The sequence below is a fragment of the Phaenicophaeus curvirostris genome, chromosome 11 (genome assembly GCF_032191515.1).
Source record: "Phaenicophaeus curvirostris isolate KB17595 chromosome 11, BPBGC_Pcur_1.0, whole genome shotgun sequence".
Lineage (NCBI taxonomy): Eukaryota > Metazoa > Chordata > Aves > Cuculiformes > Cuculidae > Phaenicophaeus > Phaenicophaeus curvirostris.
The window spans coordinates 14,314,486-14,331,950 of record NC_091402.1 but is presented as its reverse complement, the minus strand read 5'-3'; the positions used below and the strand labels follow the sequence as shown (position 1 = coordinate 14,331,950).

Genomic DNA, 17,465 nt, shown 5'->3' with positions numbered 1-17,465 from the left:
TCCATACCATGTCTAGAGCCATGCATTTCAGTTAAGGTTGAGTTACACTTGCTTCCCACTTTTCTGTTAGAAACGGACAGCCATGAACATCTGTTATCCTGAAGAACACCAAAAGTTACAAGTGACTCGCTCACTTGTGTTTCCATCCCTGAACACTTGGTTTATCATTAAGAAGGTGCGAACTGACCCAAGGTCCTGCGGCACTGAAAGAGAGTTTGAAGTTTTAACACCATTGAGAAGGCTAATGAAATATATCTGAAATACTGCCTTTGGGTTTGGGGTTTCTTTTTCTGCCAGTTGGCATTTTGGTCTTGTTGGATTAGTACTTGAGTCACACACAGTTCTGTGTTTCAGATGTAACCTAGCCTCCCTGCTTACTATTGCGCTGCACGGGAAACTGGAATATTACACCAGCATCATGAAGGACCTCTTGGTGGATCTAATAGATGCTTCAGCTTCCAAAAACCCCAAGCTAATGCTGAGGAGAACAGAATCCGTGGTGGAAAAGATGCTCACTAACTGGATGTCCATCTGCATGTACAGCTATCTCAGAGTAAGAGAACCAGATCGCTGCGGTTGTGGGTGCAAATTCAGTACCATTATGAGGGACATGTGGGACAGCTGTGAACCTAAATACCTGCCAGCACTGCCACTTGAACAATCACTAATGGTTGATAAACTCCAATGTATTGAAAGTTTGAAGTGTGGAACAGCAACCTTAAGTTCAGTTGCTTCTCCACTTCTGCCTGGGAATTTGGTGAGATCAAACTTCACGGCCAGCGCACGAACCATTCTTGAGAAGTGAGCTGTAGGGGAGTTGAAAAATAACCAGAATGGCTTGGGGTTTTGGAAATGGTTCCAGTTATTTGTTGTTTTCTCTGACCAACTCTTGCAGCCATACTGGTGGTCACTATCCAGTTCAGCATTGACTCTCTTGAGCATCGGAGCCCCATCTACTGGGAGGGACGGTGGCACCAGGGTAGGGGGCTGTTCTGTGTCCATTGGTATGTGGGGCTTCTCTCACAGGCGGCATCTTTGGGCTTCCACACTGGCTAGAGCGATCTCATCAGGAGAGGTGGCTTCTCTGTCCCAGAAGCCTGTCTTCCGACAGTAATGAAAAGGAATGCATTTGGCACGTTAGGGTGCATCAGCAGTCCATCTGCTCAGTGCTTTATCTCACATTTGCCAGTTCTGATTGGAATTTCCCAGAAGAATTGAGCAATAACTTAATTGATTCTACGGCAGTTAATTGGAGGACACCCCACTATATCCACAGGGGAGAGCCTTGAAAAAGCCTTTGAAAAATCTCTTTTCCCAAAGTATTTGCTATAGCCACAGAAGCAATATTGTATTGTCCTCATACATATTGTAATGCTTCTGATCCCAGCTGATGATCACTTTTTGTCCTAAAGCCTGTGGTTTTGTAGTTCGCTTTAGCTCACATAATTAGCCAGTATAATGAAAGAAAAGTTACAGGAGCGAGTGAGGATGGCTGTGCTGGTGCAGCATGACTACCCGGCCTGTAAGAGCAGAAAAAAGTGAATTAGTGAATTTTTCTAGATCTTCTTTTTTTTTTTTTGTGCCTGTAGTTAAACCATCGGAGAAAAAAAAGTGCTGATCTCTCCTTTTGGAGAGTGAAGACCACATGTGAGGCATCTGATCCAACTCCAGTTTGTGCTAAAAATGGACATTGTGCAAGAAGGGTTTCTCAGGGGGAAAAAAAAAAAAGTGAGGAAAGAGTCTTATCACGTGGGCCTGAAGACTTGGGCACGTTATATAGCTAATTAATGGTGACAAGCTCCTGAGTGCTGGCATGCCATCCTTGTCCAGGGTCTGTGGTGGGGACACCAGTTGTCCTTGCGAGCAGGGAGGTGCTGGTGCAAGCTGTGAGCTGGCTTTCCCGCGTTGTGCAGCCCTGGCTCACCCCACGGAGGGAGGAGGAGGGACAGGGTATGGATGGGGGCAAGTCTGCAGGGCAGTGGCGGCCCTTTGCAGCACCGACTGCCCCTCAGCTGAATCTGCATTTACTGCAGGTGGGTCTCAAGCACACTGGGTCTGTAGCCTCCTGCCTTGCTTCACATACTCAGGCTGAAACCAGGGGAGCAAAGACCATTGCAGCACTTTCTACTGCAGATTTCCCATTTCTGAAAAGCAAATGGTTTCCGCACTAGAGCACTGTTGTAAGTTGATTTCCAGGAGAATTCCACATCACCCTCCGTGGGGAGGGTGGGGGAACCTGATCAGTGGAAAAAACATGCTGCCTGCTGAAATATGGAGGAGGAAGATAATTGATCAGACAGAAATGTCCTGTGGGCACCTTCGGCTTTCCCAGGTGGACACAAGCTCAGGGGAGTCTTGGTCCAGATTGGCAGAGCCAGGACCTTCCCTGCTGCACAAATGAACCTGGAGCTACCACAACCAGACAAACAGCACCTCCTTACTCACGGGCTGCTTTCAGTTCAGGGCTGTGATTTAAATACTAGTGATAGTCAAACACCTCCCATGTGCCTTACGTTCCTCTGGATCAAACTCTGTTGCCTTCAGAGAGGCAATTTTGGTCAAAAAAAAGCCTGCCTGCCTGTAGCACTGATCTGTCAGAAGTGTGACAATGGGTCTGGTTTTCATTCCTGAATTATCCCCATTAATCACACCGTCTATTCAAAACAGCTGCTGCAAAGGTCCCTGCCGTTGTGCAGTGGAAAAATTCCAAGTGCTTGTATTTTCCCTTGTAAGTCAACGCTACATGCTCGAAACATTTGTTTCATATTAATGCTCTGCCTAACAGTCTGTCCATTTGTGTTTTGGGGGAAAATGATTTGAAGGAGCTGTCTTCAGCTGGGAAAGACTTGCAGGCCACAGTCACTAGTGGTCTGAACATGTGGAGGGCACCTGAAGGCAATGGAGTCACCACTCTGACAGGGGGAAGTTTAGCTTGGTGCCGTAGCAGAGATGACAGAGAACTAGCAGGAGGCTTGCTGCTTGGGACTGGGTTCAGAGGAAACTTGCAGCATTTTCACAGTAGGTGCAGAACTCTGTTTCTGCGGAACTGAGTGAGAATCGTAGATAAAATGGTCCGTGTCTCTACTTTCTACTATAGCTTTGGTGGAAAATGCTGGAAGAAAAGGAAGAAGGAAAAAAAAAAAGCCTTCTCCATGAGATACCATGGTACTATTGTGCCTGGCTCCCAGCAGGATCAGGGAACCAGGAATTAAAGGAAAATTAACGTACTGGAATTTGGCTTTTAGGTCTGAGTCCAAATTACCCAAAGTTTTGCTTGTGGGATGGAGCTGAGGGTCAGTTCTTTACAGAAAGCAAATAGATAATCATCCCAAAATTAGGAGGCACTTGGGATAAGCAGCTGTTTCCTATGCTTTTTCCCCACCCCAGCCTCACCAAGACATTTTGGAAACGGCTGTAATGGTGTTCCTAGGAGGACATCTCTAATGATTTGTTAATAGGGCCATAACATGTGAATCCAGTGTGTGCTCTAAACCTTTTTTTTTTTCCCAAGCATATAAAAATGGAGCCCTCCCACGCTCATCGTGCGTGAAACAGTTCAAGTAATGCCAGCCTGAACTGTGCTTTCCATTACTGTAGTTATTCCGGTGCCCTAGGTAGCTTTAAGAGCCTGTAACAGTTCAGTCAAAAATGAAAATGAAGTCTCATTAAAATACATTCACAATAGGAGGAAAAAAGGCCCCAGACTGTGTTTTTTTAAGTATTTTTTTTGTCCTGAATCAGCACTGATCTCTTCTAGTTAAACTTCCTTTCTCCCAACTAGCCAAATCCAAAGAGTTTTGATTCATTTCCAGATGAGTTTTCCGAACAATGCTTGAGGTTTCCAAGTTTGCCATTTTATCTCTAGTCCCTGCCTGCCAGCCCTTCTTTCCCCTCTTTGAAATTTGCTGTCTGATTAGCACTTTTGCAGATTTCCATAACATCCCACAGTTCCTGAGCCTGAAAGCCAGAAAGCTGAACAGAAATAGTATCTTGCTGGCAGAGCACTGTCATTATTTCCCATGTAGCCAGTCCTGGGGCTGCTCCTGCTCGTGCACACTGCAGCAGGTCTGAAATACCCACTCCTCTGCTTCCCTGGGCTGCCCTTTCCAGTACATCTTTGCATGTCTAGGAAGCTGCCACACAGTCAGCCCCGACCCCTACAGCCTGTGCTGGTTTCAAGCCAAAAGGAGCTCCTGCGCCAGCAGGACTCATGTTTTTTAAATGATTTTGGGGGCAACCGCGTAGCCATTGGTAATCCCAAGTCCCTCTGTGGCCGGAGCTTCCCATGAGGGCAGACAGGCCAGGCTCCAAAACCCAGCGCTGAATTTAGCCTTGGGTTTGGCTTCACTGTGTGCTCACACACGTGCAATGTAAACAGAGTTCCTCTGTGTAGCCGGGCCATCATCAGAATCTTCCAGGACTTCTTATGTAGAGTCAGTTTGGCAGCGCTTCACAGTTCACATGATGGAGAAAGCAGGTGCTGCAGCCAGGGGATCACCCTGTGTCATCCCTTTGCTTGTTATCTCATACTCCCACCCTCCTCTGAGAAGCTAGCGCTTCTTTCTGTCTTCTGACACTTTCTCCGCTTTGTTTGTGATTCTCAACTTCTCCACATCCCCCTGACTTCACATCTCTGCTTTATGGAAGCCTTGCCTTCCTCTTATTTCCAGCACTGGCAGCTCTGCTGCTGAGCCCGTTTTATGTTGCATGCTCAGAAGGAGCATTGCAGGAAGTCATTAAACCCCAGCAGAAGGCCTAAGTTCCCTATGTTCATAAAAAAAGTTGCCCTCGGAAAATAAAGCGGATGCACCGTTGGCACAGATGGTGCGTGCCCACCTACAGCCCTGCTGTAGTGTCTTATCGTCAACTGCGCTGAATGCAGCCGAATCAAAATTGACATCAAACTAATTGCTTTAGCAATTATAGGGCAATTAGAATAAAAGAATCACCAAGTCTTAATTAAGAAGCAGATTGAACAGGATTTAGCAGCTCCTAGCTGAGAAATACAAAATCATTCAGTATCTGTTGTCTTGAGTGGGATTTCAGATGGCAGGAATGTTTGTGCGGGGTGTGTGTGATGCTCAGAAAGTACATAAATGTGCAATAATTTGCACTTGCCTCATTGGAAGGATATTGCACATGAACATTAGGGAGAATGGGATATACTCCAGTACTGAAAAGTTTCTTAAGAAACGAGCGTATGTTTTACTCGCGCATCAGTGTAACAGACAGAACTGGATCAAAAATCTGGCATTGAACCATGTAGTTGAACAGTATCACAAATAGCTGATCCTTGTTATGTCTTTTGTTTTCATTGCAGCAGTATCACAATTCACCTCTCCTTTAAGACAAAGTTTGATGACTGTAAGGAGTTAAACGGTGTGTTTGCTTGCTGTCGCATGGGAACAGCTTGTTGACCCCGATCCTTTCTGGTTTGCAGTGATCAGGGCTCTGCTATGGTATGAGAAGTATGAACACTAGTTCCCAGAGCCACAGAAACATGCGGAGGACTCACTTCCATGGATTTCAATGGCAAACCAGGCAGTTCAAAGAGGGGTTCGGCTGATACCTTCATGAGAAAGCTGGGTGCCTAAATATCTTTGTAGACCTATTTTTTTGCACTCACCGGCCCCATCCTTGTCCTGCTGAGTGCAGCACGTTGTGCAGTCTGCACCCTCTCAGATTGCAAGAAACATCTCTGTACCGCAGTACACCAGATTCTCCCTGAAGTTCATGTGCAATTTCATGTGTAAATTAATGCACATTTGTATTTTGCTGAGCATCGTGCATGTACATATCCACTCAGCACAGCTACACATATGCCCCTACCTTCTGAGCAGTACCCGAGGACTCTGCCCGTGAGACAGCAAATGCTGGCACAGCCTGTTGGTGGCAATCCACAGCCCTACGGTACTTGCTGTAGAAGTTGGATGGAGTATGTTGATGCTGACAATCACTGTTCATTCTCCCTGAAAATCGCCTGCGGCTGTTGTCGGTTGTTATGTCCTCTTCCCCGTCTGTGCTGTCATGTTGCCACAAGTCTGAAAACTACTGAGCAGCCTCAGAGAGATGCTGGTGGGAGTTGGGAGAGCGATGGCACTGAGCACCCGTCAGGGCTTCAGAGCACCCGTCAGGGCTTCACAGCTCCCAGGGGCGACCAGCCCTGCTCCCTGATGCGCGGAGGCACCTTCAGTGTCAGTGCAGAGCCTGTCCCCACCGTGCTGCTGGAAGGAGTTACCACCACTAGGTCCAGTTTGCCTACTTGGTCTGCTTTCTTTTCCGCAGGAGACGGTTGGAGAACCTTTCTTCCTGTTGATCTGTGCAATTAAACAGCAGATTAACAAAGGGTCCATCGATGCCATTACAGGAAAAGCCAGGTACACCCTCAACGAGGAGTGGCTCCTGAGGGAGAACATTGAAGCAAAGCCAAGGGTGAGTACCTACACCCCAGTCTGATAGACATATACCCTGGCAGGGAAGTTGTGCAAGAGGCTGATTTGGTAGCCACACAGGTGCAATAACCACATAAATTGTACACCTGTGCAGTCACCTTGCTGCTGCCTAAGGTCAAGGCTCATAATGACTGTTTGTTTTCACATCCGTCCCTCGATGGGTCACCTAAGTAGCTCAGATTGGGGGTGAAGGGAAGTAAGAAAATTTATTCTGCCATATACAGAGAGTTAAAGCAATAGGTTTACCATTCCCAGCATAAGAGCATCTTCACTAGCAGTTACTGGCTATAAGCTTGAGTCCCAGGGCGAGGGCTTTGCCCAGGCTGTTACAGGAGTGATGCTAAAATGTGGTTCTGCAAAATGCCTCCCATGGGAATGGGGCAGACAAGGGCCGTGCGTGTGAAGGGCTTTGTTCCCTCTGGTGCCTGACACAGAATTCAATAGATGCCTTTCCAGAGCCCGGATCAAATCCTGCTTTCAATTACTTGGCATAAATCTGGAGCAGCTTCACTGAAGTCAGTAGGTTACCCCAGATGTGCATCACCGTGACTCAGAGCGGGTTTGAGATCCCCATCCTCTGCAGATTCCTGTTACCAATTGACCTGTAAACGTACAGTGCAGACCGTGAGGGGTTAGCAGCAGAGCACAAAGTATTAACTTTCTCGGCAGAAATAGTAACTTCATAAGACAGGAGAAGTGTGGCTGCTTCCTACTTTGCAAGAAGAGAAAGAAAAGTATGAACAGGGTATGTCAGAGGAAGGAGAGCAACCGCAGGATTCATGCTAACTCACCAGCAATCCCTGACATTGCTGGTAACTGAACCTCTGCTTCAAAATAAACACCTGCACAACATACAGTGTGAAAAACCATCTTCATTTAATGCAATGGAGAAAATTTGACATTGTTCTCATAGTCGAGGATGTTGACTCTGGATCCTGATACTTAAAAGCAGCATTTGCAGAGGAACCTCTAGGCTGTGAATATCCCAGTCATAACTCTTACATGTACCAGGTGTCCTTCTAAGGGGCAGCTCTAAGGGGCAGCTGTGCATATAAACCTCAAACATGCTCCTGGAGTCTGTAGATTCATGCCCTGGGCTTGCCAGTCAGACAGTGAGATGACATCAGGGTGCATTGTTTCCCTCTGGTTCAGGCATGCCAAGGAGCAGAAGACCCAAGCAGAGGCAGAGCTGAGGTTATCCCAGAGCAAAGCCCCTGGGCAGGAGAGAGACATTGTGCTTGTAGCACTTGAGTCTGCACAGCTTGCCTGAGGGGGAGGTACCTGGACTCTGCTTCTCCTCGCTTGACTGACGCAACACGGCTCCCAAAACAGGAGAGGGTTTTTTATAGGAAGAGTCAATGCTCATTGCCCTGCAGCTTTCTGCTGCAACTGTAGCTGTGCATCTCTGAGGTGGAAGCTGGTGTTTGTGGCAGCATTCAGCCCCTTGCAGCTGCTTGTCCTGCTGTTCAGAACGTTCTTGAGCATGTTGTTGAGTGGTGCTGGTGGTGGACTCCAGCGCTGCAGCAGACCCAGCCTGCAGTGTGCTTAATGCTTGTTTAAACAAAGGAGCTTGGCCTATTGCGTCAGGGAGAGACTGAGCAATGAGCCTTGGCGGTCCCATTAGTCACCGGTTGGAGCCAAGAAACTAAGGACATGACTGGTTATGGGGACTGACCTTTCCTTCTGCCCCCGAGGTGGTCTCTGCATCAGGGCTAAGGCCCATTAGCAAAGCAGCCGTGAAAAGGAGGTTGCAGTGTCGCTCTGTGTGTCCTCCTGGCTCCATCAACAAACGGGCCTTCAGCCTCCAGGGACTATAAATCAGTGCCTCTCACTAGCAGTAAAACCTAGATGACCACATTTGTTCAGCCTGATTTCCAGCAATGTGGAGCCCGGAGCACACCAGCGAGAGCTGTGTGGGTGCAGCAGCCTCCGTGTGTCCTTGGGAGCCAACAGCGCTGGGCAGGTCACCCCTAACTCAGCCTCTGCCTGCAGAACCTCAACGTCTCCTTCCAAGGCTGTGGGATGGACTCCCTGAGTGTCAGGGCCATGGACACAGACACACTCAGCCAAGTGAAGGAGAAGATTCTGGAGGCCTTCTGCAAGAACGTCCCCTACTCCCAGTGGCCAAGGGTAGAAGACGTCGACCTCGGTAAGGACCAGATGCTTTGGACCAGCTGATCTTCAAAACCAGATGAAGCACCTGATGTTGCACGGTGGCTCTTGGTGTCAGTCAGAAGGCAGTGGGTGAAGCAGCACTGACAAGAGGGCAGGCATTAAGGCAGCTTTTTCCTGAGGGTGATCTTCAGGAATGAGTGATGGGACCAGATACTGGTGGGCAGAAGGGAGCCACAGATCTGGAAAGAAGTTCTAGGAGAAACCAAGTGGAGCAGAGGGATGCTTGAACTTGCACCTTTCAAAGTCTATAGTCTTAAACCCAGAACAGGTACCTTCTAAAACACCCCTGAGCCTACATGTGGCTTGTTAATATATGTCTCTCCATAAGCAGCTATAATTGAGCCTATGGATTCTTGTCTGGCTATAGATTCAGCTCTGTCATTTATCTATCCAATGGCCAACTTTTCTCAATTTAAGAAGGATCCAAGCCCAATGCTGATAAGAGAAATCCATGCTGTCTGTGGGACCTCTGTGCCACACAGCAGACCACAAGAGACAGACCCTGGGTGGCAGCAGTTGCAAGGCATGAAGTTCAATTGTAGTCAATGCCAAAGGGATTCTTTGTGGAATAACACGCTGGGCTGGGGCAGTGATGGGACTCCGCTCCTTTGAGCTACTGCATGTGGCATATCCCCCATTCACAGGCAGAGAAACCATTCTGCCCTGTGGGGAGCCACCACCAACCTTCAGTGGGCACACGCAGAGTGTGCAGCATCTCAGCTGCCTCCATGAGGCAGGTCCCACATGGCCCTAGGGGTGAGAGGGAGGGAGGATGGGGGGAGATAGAATCATAGAATAGAATCATAGAATCACTAGGTTGGAAAGGACCCACTGGATTATCGAGTCCAACCATTCCCATCAGTCACTAAACCATGCCCCTCAGCACCTCATCCACGCGTCTTTTAAACATCTCCAGGGAAGGTGACTCAAACCCCTCCCTGGGCAGCCTGTTCCTCACTGTCTCTCTGAGTAAAGCCTTTGTCACACCTCCCTGCTCCATCCAGGTTTGTTCTAGTCTGGAAATCCCTATTCCAGGGGCTAATCCTGGAGGCCATTGCTAGACATCTGCTCTGGTTTCATAGAGCCCTGGAGGTCGTGGCAGCAGTACTGCTCAGCCCCCAAGTGCTGTATGGCTAGTCCCTGGAGGCCCAGGCCCTGCTGCACGTGCCTCCTGTGGGCTGGTGTCTCACTTCTCCCTTCTCTGTCTTCAGAGTGGTTTGCTACCAGCACCGACAGCTACATCCTGCGGGACCTTGATGACACCTCGGTGGTAGAAGATGGAAGGAAGAAACTCAACACATTAGCACATTACAAGGTAAACGTGACAGTACTCCAGGAAAGCTTTGCTTCCTCGGAGCCTGCCTGGCCTCAGGGACAAGCTGTGGTTCCCCCTCCAAAAACAGGATTATCAGGAACAAGCAGGGAGGTTGCCATAGCTCCGTGAGAGCTTCCGGGGAATAGACATCTGCCCTGGCGAGAAGCTTGTTAATATTGCAACACACTGAAACTAATTAAACACTCTTCATGCAAAACAAGTTATTACTGACAACAGAAAGAGGAGGGAAAAAAGCTCCTATTCCCAACGGCCACCAGCTTGGCTGATTAGTATCACTGTGCTCTTGATCTGTGCTCCTGCTGAAATCACTGGCACGGTTGTCGCTGCCTGCCCTGAGAGCAGGGGCCAGGGATGCCATCGAGAAGCAGAGGCCAAAAATGTGGGAAAATGCAGTGAACCGAATTGTTTTCTTGACCGTTGTTTTAAAATTAAATGAAACCAGAAATTCTTATATGATTTCCATATTCCCTCGTATGCCTGGGAGCATAATCCTTACTGGTCTGTAACAGTGCATGGAAAATCAAAAACGGAGCTGAGTCCTTATTAATATCATTATCTGTGTAACAGCCGTGCCATGGAGCTCCACTGCTGGCTTGGTGCCCCCACTGCGTTAAGAGCCAGGGTCGCAGCACCAAGAGGTGGTGCTGGCCCTGTGGGTCCAGGCTATGGCCAGGTTCCTTCTCCTGTTCCAGGGAAAGGTGAAACAGCATCTGCACAGCATAACACTCCTTCCTCTTTGAATTACATGGTGTTGACATCCAAAAATCTATCTTGGATACAAGCATTTGCCTGATTCCCATTGGATTTAAGAACTTCACTCTCTTCTATTTGCATTTAAAAACCGTTTCCATGCACGGCAGTGCCGTTACTGCCAGTTTCCAAGCCAGGGACCAGGGCAGGGCAGGCGCAGAGGATGTTTATGACAGAGCAGTGATTGCACCAGCATTCCCCAGCTCCCAGGATCTCCCCAAGGCTCTTCCTGCCTCTTCAGGAGGGCCCCTGTCATCAACATCTGCTCTTCCCTTCTCTCCAGATCCCTGAAGGGGCGTCACTGGCCATGAGTTTGTCGGACAAGAAGGACACGACACTAAGCAGAGGTAATGTCTCATTTCTCTTTCCCTTTTGCTAGTCACCAAGCAGAAACACTTGTGTTTTTAGAGGGGTGTCTGTGGCCAAGGATGGAGTGGAGATACTTAAGGTTTAAATAACTGCCGTGTGTGGCGTCATTGCCTGAACCAGGGTGGAAGAGGGATGTGGGGAATAAGGTTTTGGTAGGGTGTGGCCAAAGCAGGCAGGGCAGGGATTGCAGTGGCCTCGGTACAAGGACATCTGTGTCAGTGCTGCTGAATAGCCCTGTCACTGCCCATTCCTGCGCAGCAGCTGCTGGGCTGTGTAACTGCCCCTTCCCATTCACAGTAAACACTCCCCACCAGGTGCAGGTAGGGGAGCTCCAGATGGATCGAGGGGACAGGCAGCAAGCAGAAGCTGCAGAGGTCACAGATCTCTGACTCTGTGAGAGATCCTGGAGAGCGGGCAGCTTCCACACCTCTTCTAGCTTTAAGGCTTGTCTTTGCCACTTAAATAAAAAGTGGCAGTTTGTGCCCCCTTTGCCTTCTATAGGAGAAGTGAAGAAGGTCTGGAAAGTAGAGACTGCTGATGCACGCACTGCAGGAGATGCAAGTGTCATGCTTGTGGTTTTGCTTTAAAAATATTTTAGCCAGTATCTTGCTCTTTCCACTTGCTGAGGTGCTGAGTGCTTTTTCAGCCCTTAAGTTAGAAATGTTTGCACCTCTTGTCTCACATCCTCATAAGTGGTTTGTATTCCATCTGTGCTAACAAAGCGGAAAAAAAAGGATATATAACCACTTGGTTGGAAAAGCCCTTTCCCTCCCAGTTACACACGTTCACTTTCTTGCCCAGTGTATTTCAAGGTTTTAGGCTGTGCAGAGAGTCAAAACAGACTGAGGAAGACATCAATTCACGTTGAACAAGGAGTTTCAAACCCTGACTCCAGGATGCCAGCAGAAAGCTTGTCTCTGCAGTTATTTCACCCACTGGAGCAAGGAGCTGCTTGGCACTGCAGCTGCTGCAGTGATGAGGGTGGGACATGTCCCAGGGCATCACAGGGCATTGTGGAGGATCATGATGCAGGCGTGACCCTGTACTGCTCCTGTTCTTGCATCCTCTTGGATCCCTCTTAAAACACCCTTGGGAGGCTCAAGTACCCCTTGAAGTACTTACTGGAGTACTCACCACACCCCTCAGAAGGCAATTAACACCACCAACACAAAACCACTGAGGTTACTTAGGGTCGGAACACCAGCTCAGTGCTGGGGTTCTTGGGGAAAGCAGAATGCCTCCCACCATGGAGGGCATCTGTTCAGGCAGGTTTCGGTTTGGGTTCCCTAACTAAGCCTCTATCTCTCTCTCTTTTGTGCTTCACAGTGAAGGATTTGGACACTGAGAAGTACTTCCACTTGGTGAGTACCCTACTCCCAGCTGCAGAGGCTGGTGGCTGCGTGGCAAGGGGGCCAAGGACCACTCTCCCCTCCTGGCCACCCAGGGGTGCACTGCTAGGGGACAGAGCTGCCGTTCCAGGACACCCTGTCTGCAGCCTGGCACCAGCACATCAGGGAATGGGTCACAGTGGCAGCTCTGCTCCCCAGACGCTTGTTGCTACCACGCAAGTGAGGATGCTGGCAGAGTGTGGGCAAGCAGCACGGCTCAGCCCACGGGAGACAGCGTGATGCTGGAGGGCAGGCTCCTTGCAGCAGTGGAAGGGTGCAATCTCCTGCAGATTTTGACATATTTCACTTTTATGATGGCCACCAATTAGCAGACAACAGAAACTTGCTTTCATCCCTGTAAATGGGTCCCAGACAGGCCTTTTTGTCTCTGGCAGGAGCTGGTCTCAGCCTCACTGGGGCAGGCAGGTCCTGAGATGTGGCGAGCCCTTAGCCAGGCAGCAGGGGCAAGTTGTCCTCTGGTAGCAGTCTGGCTGTCAGGGTGACATTCCCCTGGGAAGCAGCAACCTGGGAAGCGCTGGGAGCAAAGGGGTGACCAGTCAGGCTGTATGTGCACAACAATCACTCGTCTCTCCTGCACATACATCTCTAGGTCCTGTTTTTTTCGGTGTATGTGATAAAAGAGGAGAAAAGCTTCTCAGCCTTGCTGATATTAACTTAATTCATCTCTGTGGACTGGAATGTCAGATGTGACGAACAAGCTGGATCAGGGCTTGTTAGTTTTCTTCAGAGAGGCACAGAAAGGTTATCTGTAGACAAGCTTTAGTACTATGGGACATAATGAAATATTACCAGCATGGCAAAGTAATTGTTGTGCCTAATCTAGCTGTCATCAGCCACAGAGAGCAGAGAGTTCAGGAGCATGGTCAGAGTGTGACACAGCACCCCACAGAGCCTTGGTCAAGTTACCTACCAGGAGCTCCTGGCATGCCGCCTGATTCCCAGGGCTGGGGAGATTTATTAGTTCCTGCGTGTGTGCCACACTGGAAGTACGATGCGCTAAACGTTGCTAAAAGCTGTTATGAAAAAAAGTGTTACAGACAACAACAATTTTTTATAGCCTGATTTTTTTGTTTTCTCAGCTAAGGTTTCCATGCTCAAATACAGTATAAATGCACAATGCACGCACGCACGAGCATGCATGCACATGTACACGCAAAGCAAATAGGGAGAAAGGATGGGAAACAGAGTGTGCATATGTGAAACAATGCCAGGATGGACTTAAATGGCTTGCTAGGGCATTATGGAGCAGTAATTAACTGCCCTGACCAGAGGAATGTTTATTTTTGTTTTTAAAAAGGCCAGGATGGGAATATTGGCTGATCATTCTTGCACTTCTTCCAAATTTAAGAAAAGCTGATTTCTGTGGAAGCCTTGTACATTGCTCCTGGGAGCCTAAACTGCAGCCACACAGGAGTACTGACTGCACAGAGATCAAGAAGGCGAGCAGACTAACATGCAAAGTGAGATTGATTGTTTCATTTTCTTTGTCTAGCTTGAGAGAGGCAATAAAGAGCACAAGAGAAACAAATGTCAGAAAAGCTGAGTATTATGACTCACTTTTTTTTTAAGCCATATAAGGTTGTATTTATAATGCAGAAATGCTTTTTAATTGAATTTTATATGCAGCTGAAATTCTACACTTAAAGGAAAATTCAGTGTGACACTTCCAGAGAGGAGCTCTCTGAACATGTGTTTTATATCGGACCAGGTTCTTCCGACTGATGAATCAGTTGAACATAAGAAGTCCCACAGACAGAGCCATAGAAAAAAAGTCCTCCCAGAGATCTACCTGACGAGGCTGCTCTCCACAAAGGTAAGAGACGGGATGCCCTCCTTAGTGGCAGGTGGGATTTATTGTTCACAGTTTGTTGCAAGAGGCTTGCTCTAGGGAAGGAGCGCTGTGGGGACAGTCACTCTTCAGAGGCAGTGGGACTCTTCTGTCCTGGATGGTTGGAACGTGTTTAGCAAAGCTGCCAGGCACTGCTGGCTCCTTGGGTTCCCTCCAGCTTTCCAGCTCACCCTTGGAGAAGCAGTGCTGCTGCGTGAAGCCCCACACGATCTCCCCAGGCTGTTCTGGGTTCTGTGCACATGAAAGGGATGCTGACTGCCTCAGGGTTCATGATGCACAGTTTAGACCCGACCCCATCTTCCCAGTGAAAGATCCTGCTGGGAAAGGAGATGGAGATGCTTAGCTCTGGGAGCAGGAGGAATGTCTGTGCGATCTCAATTCAGTTTTGAACTTCCCCACTCTCTGCGAGTGCTCAGCTCCAGCAGTTGGGCTCCCAGCCCATCTTTAATCCCAGCATGATGCCTCACTGGAGCAGAGATCACAAGAATGGCCAGCAGTTTCCAGTCTTTTTTGTATTTACTGTGCAGAACAATCACAGATGTGAGATCTAGCAGTAAGAAAGAAAATCTTGATGCCAAAAGAAATTAAACCCAAATGCAAGCTAATTATATCGCTATGCACAAACAAACCTTTCCCTCCCTGCTTTGGCATCCCCTGTCTCTTCTGATTTATCCAACTGGCAGCAAAGGATTTCCCCTTGTGCGCAGCAGGCACAGCCCCTCATGCTGTTTTCCTGGGCTTGGATGATGATGCTTTCCTCAGTCTCCATCGTGTGCGCTTGTCCTGCAGGGCACTCTGCAGAAGTTCCTGGACGACTTGTTCAAAGCCATTCTCAGTATCCGAGATGATAAACCACCTGTGGCCGTGAAGTATTTCTTTGACTTCCTAGAGGAGCAAGCAGAGAAAAGAGGGATCACAGACCCTGACACTATACACATCTGGAAGACCAACAGGTTTGGAATAGGAAATCTCTTCTTTCTTTCCTTCCATTCAGTAGCAGGCAGCTGCAAAGCCTTGGTGTCCTGGACGCTGGGTTGCTAAAAGAGGGACTTGGAAAACAGGAGGGTTGGCAAGAGGGTGACAAGGCCAAACACAGGCATGGAGAGCTTTGGACAAACACAGAGCTCATGGGAGTGGCGAGCTGGAAGAGGAGACACAGGCAGATATAGGGCAGAAGGAACTGGCACACTGATACAGATAACTGAAGGAGAAACAGAAGAGGGATGAGATGACGAGAGGCAGCAATGGTGTTAGCTCCAACCACTGCAGATCTGAGAAAGAGTCCAAAATCATGTCAGGTCTTAAAACATCACGGAGATTTTAAAACCAGCATATTTGGCTCCTTTTCATTTGCTTTCTGGCTTTTCAGCCCTTGAGGGCACTTATCTCTGTAACCAAGCTGAGACGCCAGGGTATTCACAGGACTCCAGGAGCTGGTGCTGTGACAGCAGCATGTTGGCAGGCACTGCAGCACTGGGGACCGTCCAGGAGCAGTCCCGAGGGATGTGATGGGGCAGCGAAGTCAAAGAGAAGGGGGAAAATAGAGCAGGGGAGAAACCAGGAGGCTTAACTGGGGAAAGCAGAGAGCTCGAAGGGAGCATCAGGGAGCTCAGTGCTTCTGAGGCTGCAGGGGCAGTAACTGTTTTGAGCCCAGTGTGAAAAAATAAAACCAGTTCTGGCTGGGATGGCAGGCAGGCAGACACAGCCACTGAGCTGTAGATTTGCCTACCCTTTATTACCTTTAATTGCCAATAGAGCCAAGACTTATAGTGGCTTTCACTCCTCAGCTGCTGAGGAGGGGCGGTAGGAAGGGCAAGTGATACACTGAAACTGCATTGTGGCGAAATGAGCACTGAAATAACTGGCAGAGAAAATGATGAGAGAGCAGAAAAAGACATAAGAAATGCATTTCATGGGCCAGGCTTACCATCAGAACCAGATGACGGTTACTGTTGGGAAAGACGGAAAAGGAGCTGACACCATCGCTACAAAAATCAGCAAGTGAGGAAGCCTGATTTGACAACCCTATGCAGGTAAACCTGCCAGTGTCTCTCCTGGACCACAGCTGGTTCAGGGAGCTGCTGAAGGAGCAAGGGTGTACAATCACCTAGACAAGGCTGTACACAGAATTTCCAGTCTGTGCCACATGATTCAGCCTGAAGAAAGATCTCTTAAGGGTGAAGATGTGTGCTTGCCCTTCCAGCTAGGTAGAAGGCCGTACGCTACTAGGATATGATTAAATAGCAGAACCTGCATCCTCATTTTTTTTCCTCTCTACTATTCACTTTCTATCATCTTCTTTCCTGCATTTCATCCCCTCTCCCTCTGGATTACAAAAATTTACCTAGTGTGTGTTCCTGGCTTTTTTCCCTTGCAGTCTACCTCTGAGATTTTGGGTCAACATCCTGAAGAACCCCCAGTTCGTCTTCGACATTGACAAGACAGACCACATCGATGCCTGTCTGTCTGTGATAGCCCAGGCCTTCATTGATGCCTGCTCCCTGTCTGACCTGCAGCTGGGCAAGGTACCATCCAGAGAGGACATCTCGCTCCTGCTTGGGTAGTCATAGACAGACCAGTATGGGTGGGAAGGGACTGTAACAGGTCACCCAGTCCAACCTCCCTCATAGCGTAGCATGGCACTTGCTCAAGTTCATGCAGTTGAGTTTTGTCTGTCTCCAAGGATGAGTTCTCCCCTTTGTTTCCTCCCCACTTTGTTCAGGCTTGAGCTTGAAATTTTCACCTCTCCTGTCACAAACAGTGGTCAGGGAGTGGGAACACCCAGTCACAGGCAGGATGGACAAAAGATCAAGTTCCCAGCCCAGAGGAAGGGAGACCCAGCCGCTGGCTCAGTGCTACCCAGTGGCCATACGAATGGTCCCTTGCTCCCAGATCACTCAGCACAGCATTTGTAACACTTACTAACAGGGCTGAGCTAGTGTGTGAGCAGATTAATATTTTCTGTTGTTGGCTTGGGCAATAAATGTCCTAGGGTGAGAATGGGTCAGTGTCAGCTCTGCTCTGGGGGCAGGCTCAGTGCAGGAGCCCAGCTCCTTCAGTCAGGGCTGGTTTAGGGGACAACATTAGTCTAACAATCCCGTAACAGCAGCTGAGAGACAATGTAA

General features: G+C 48.7%; 1 protein-coding gene across 1 annotated transcript in view; it reads left to right on the top strand.

Annotated features, from left to right (window-relative positions):
• The window catches only part of PLXND1 (plexin D1), an 81,836-nt gene that overhangs the window by 57,332 nt on the left and 7,039 nt on the right, over positions 1-17,465 (top strand). The window contains exons 25-33 of the mRNA XM_069866031.1: positions 355-553; positions 6,286-6,432; positions 8,445-8,601; positions 9,839-9,942; positions 10,997-11,060; positions 12,409-12,443; positions 14,200-14,304; positions 15,130-15,293; positions 16,718-16,865. Coding sequence (XP_069722132.1) covers positions 355-553; positions 6,286-6,432; positions 8,445-8,601; positions 9,839-9,942; positions 10,997-11,060; positions 12,409-12,443; positions 14,200-14,304; positions 15,130-15,293; positions 16,718-16,865 — 1,123 coding nt within the window. The remainder of the gene's footprint in view (positions 1-354; positions 554-6,285; positions 6,433-8,444; positions 8,602-9,838; positions 9,943-10,996; positions 11,061-12,408; positions 12,444-14,199; positions 14,305-15,129; positions 15,294-16,717; positions 16,866-17,465) is intronic.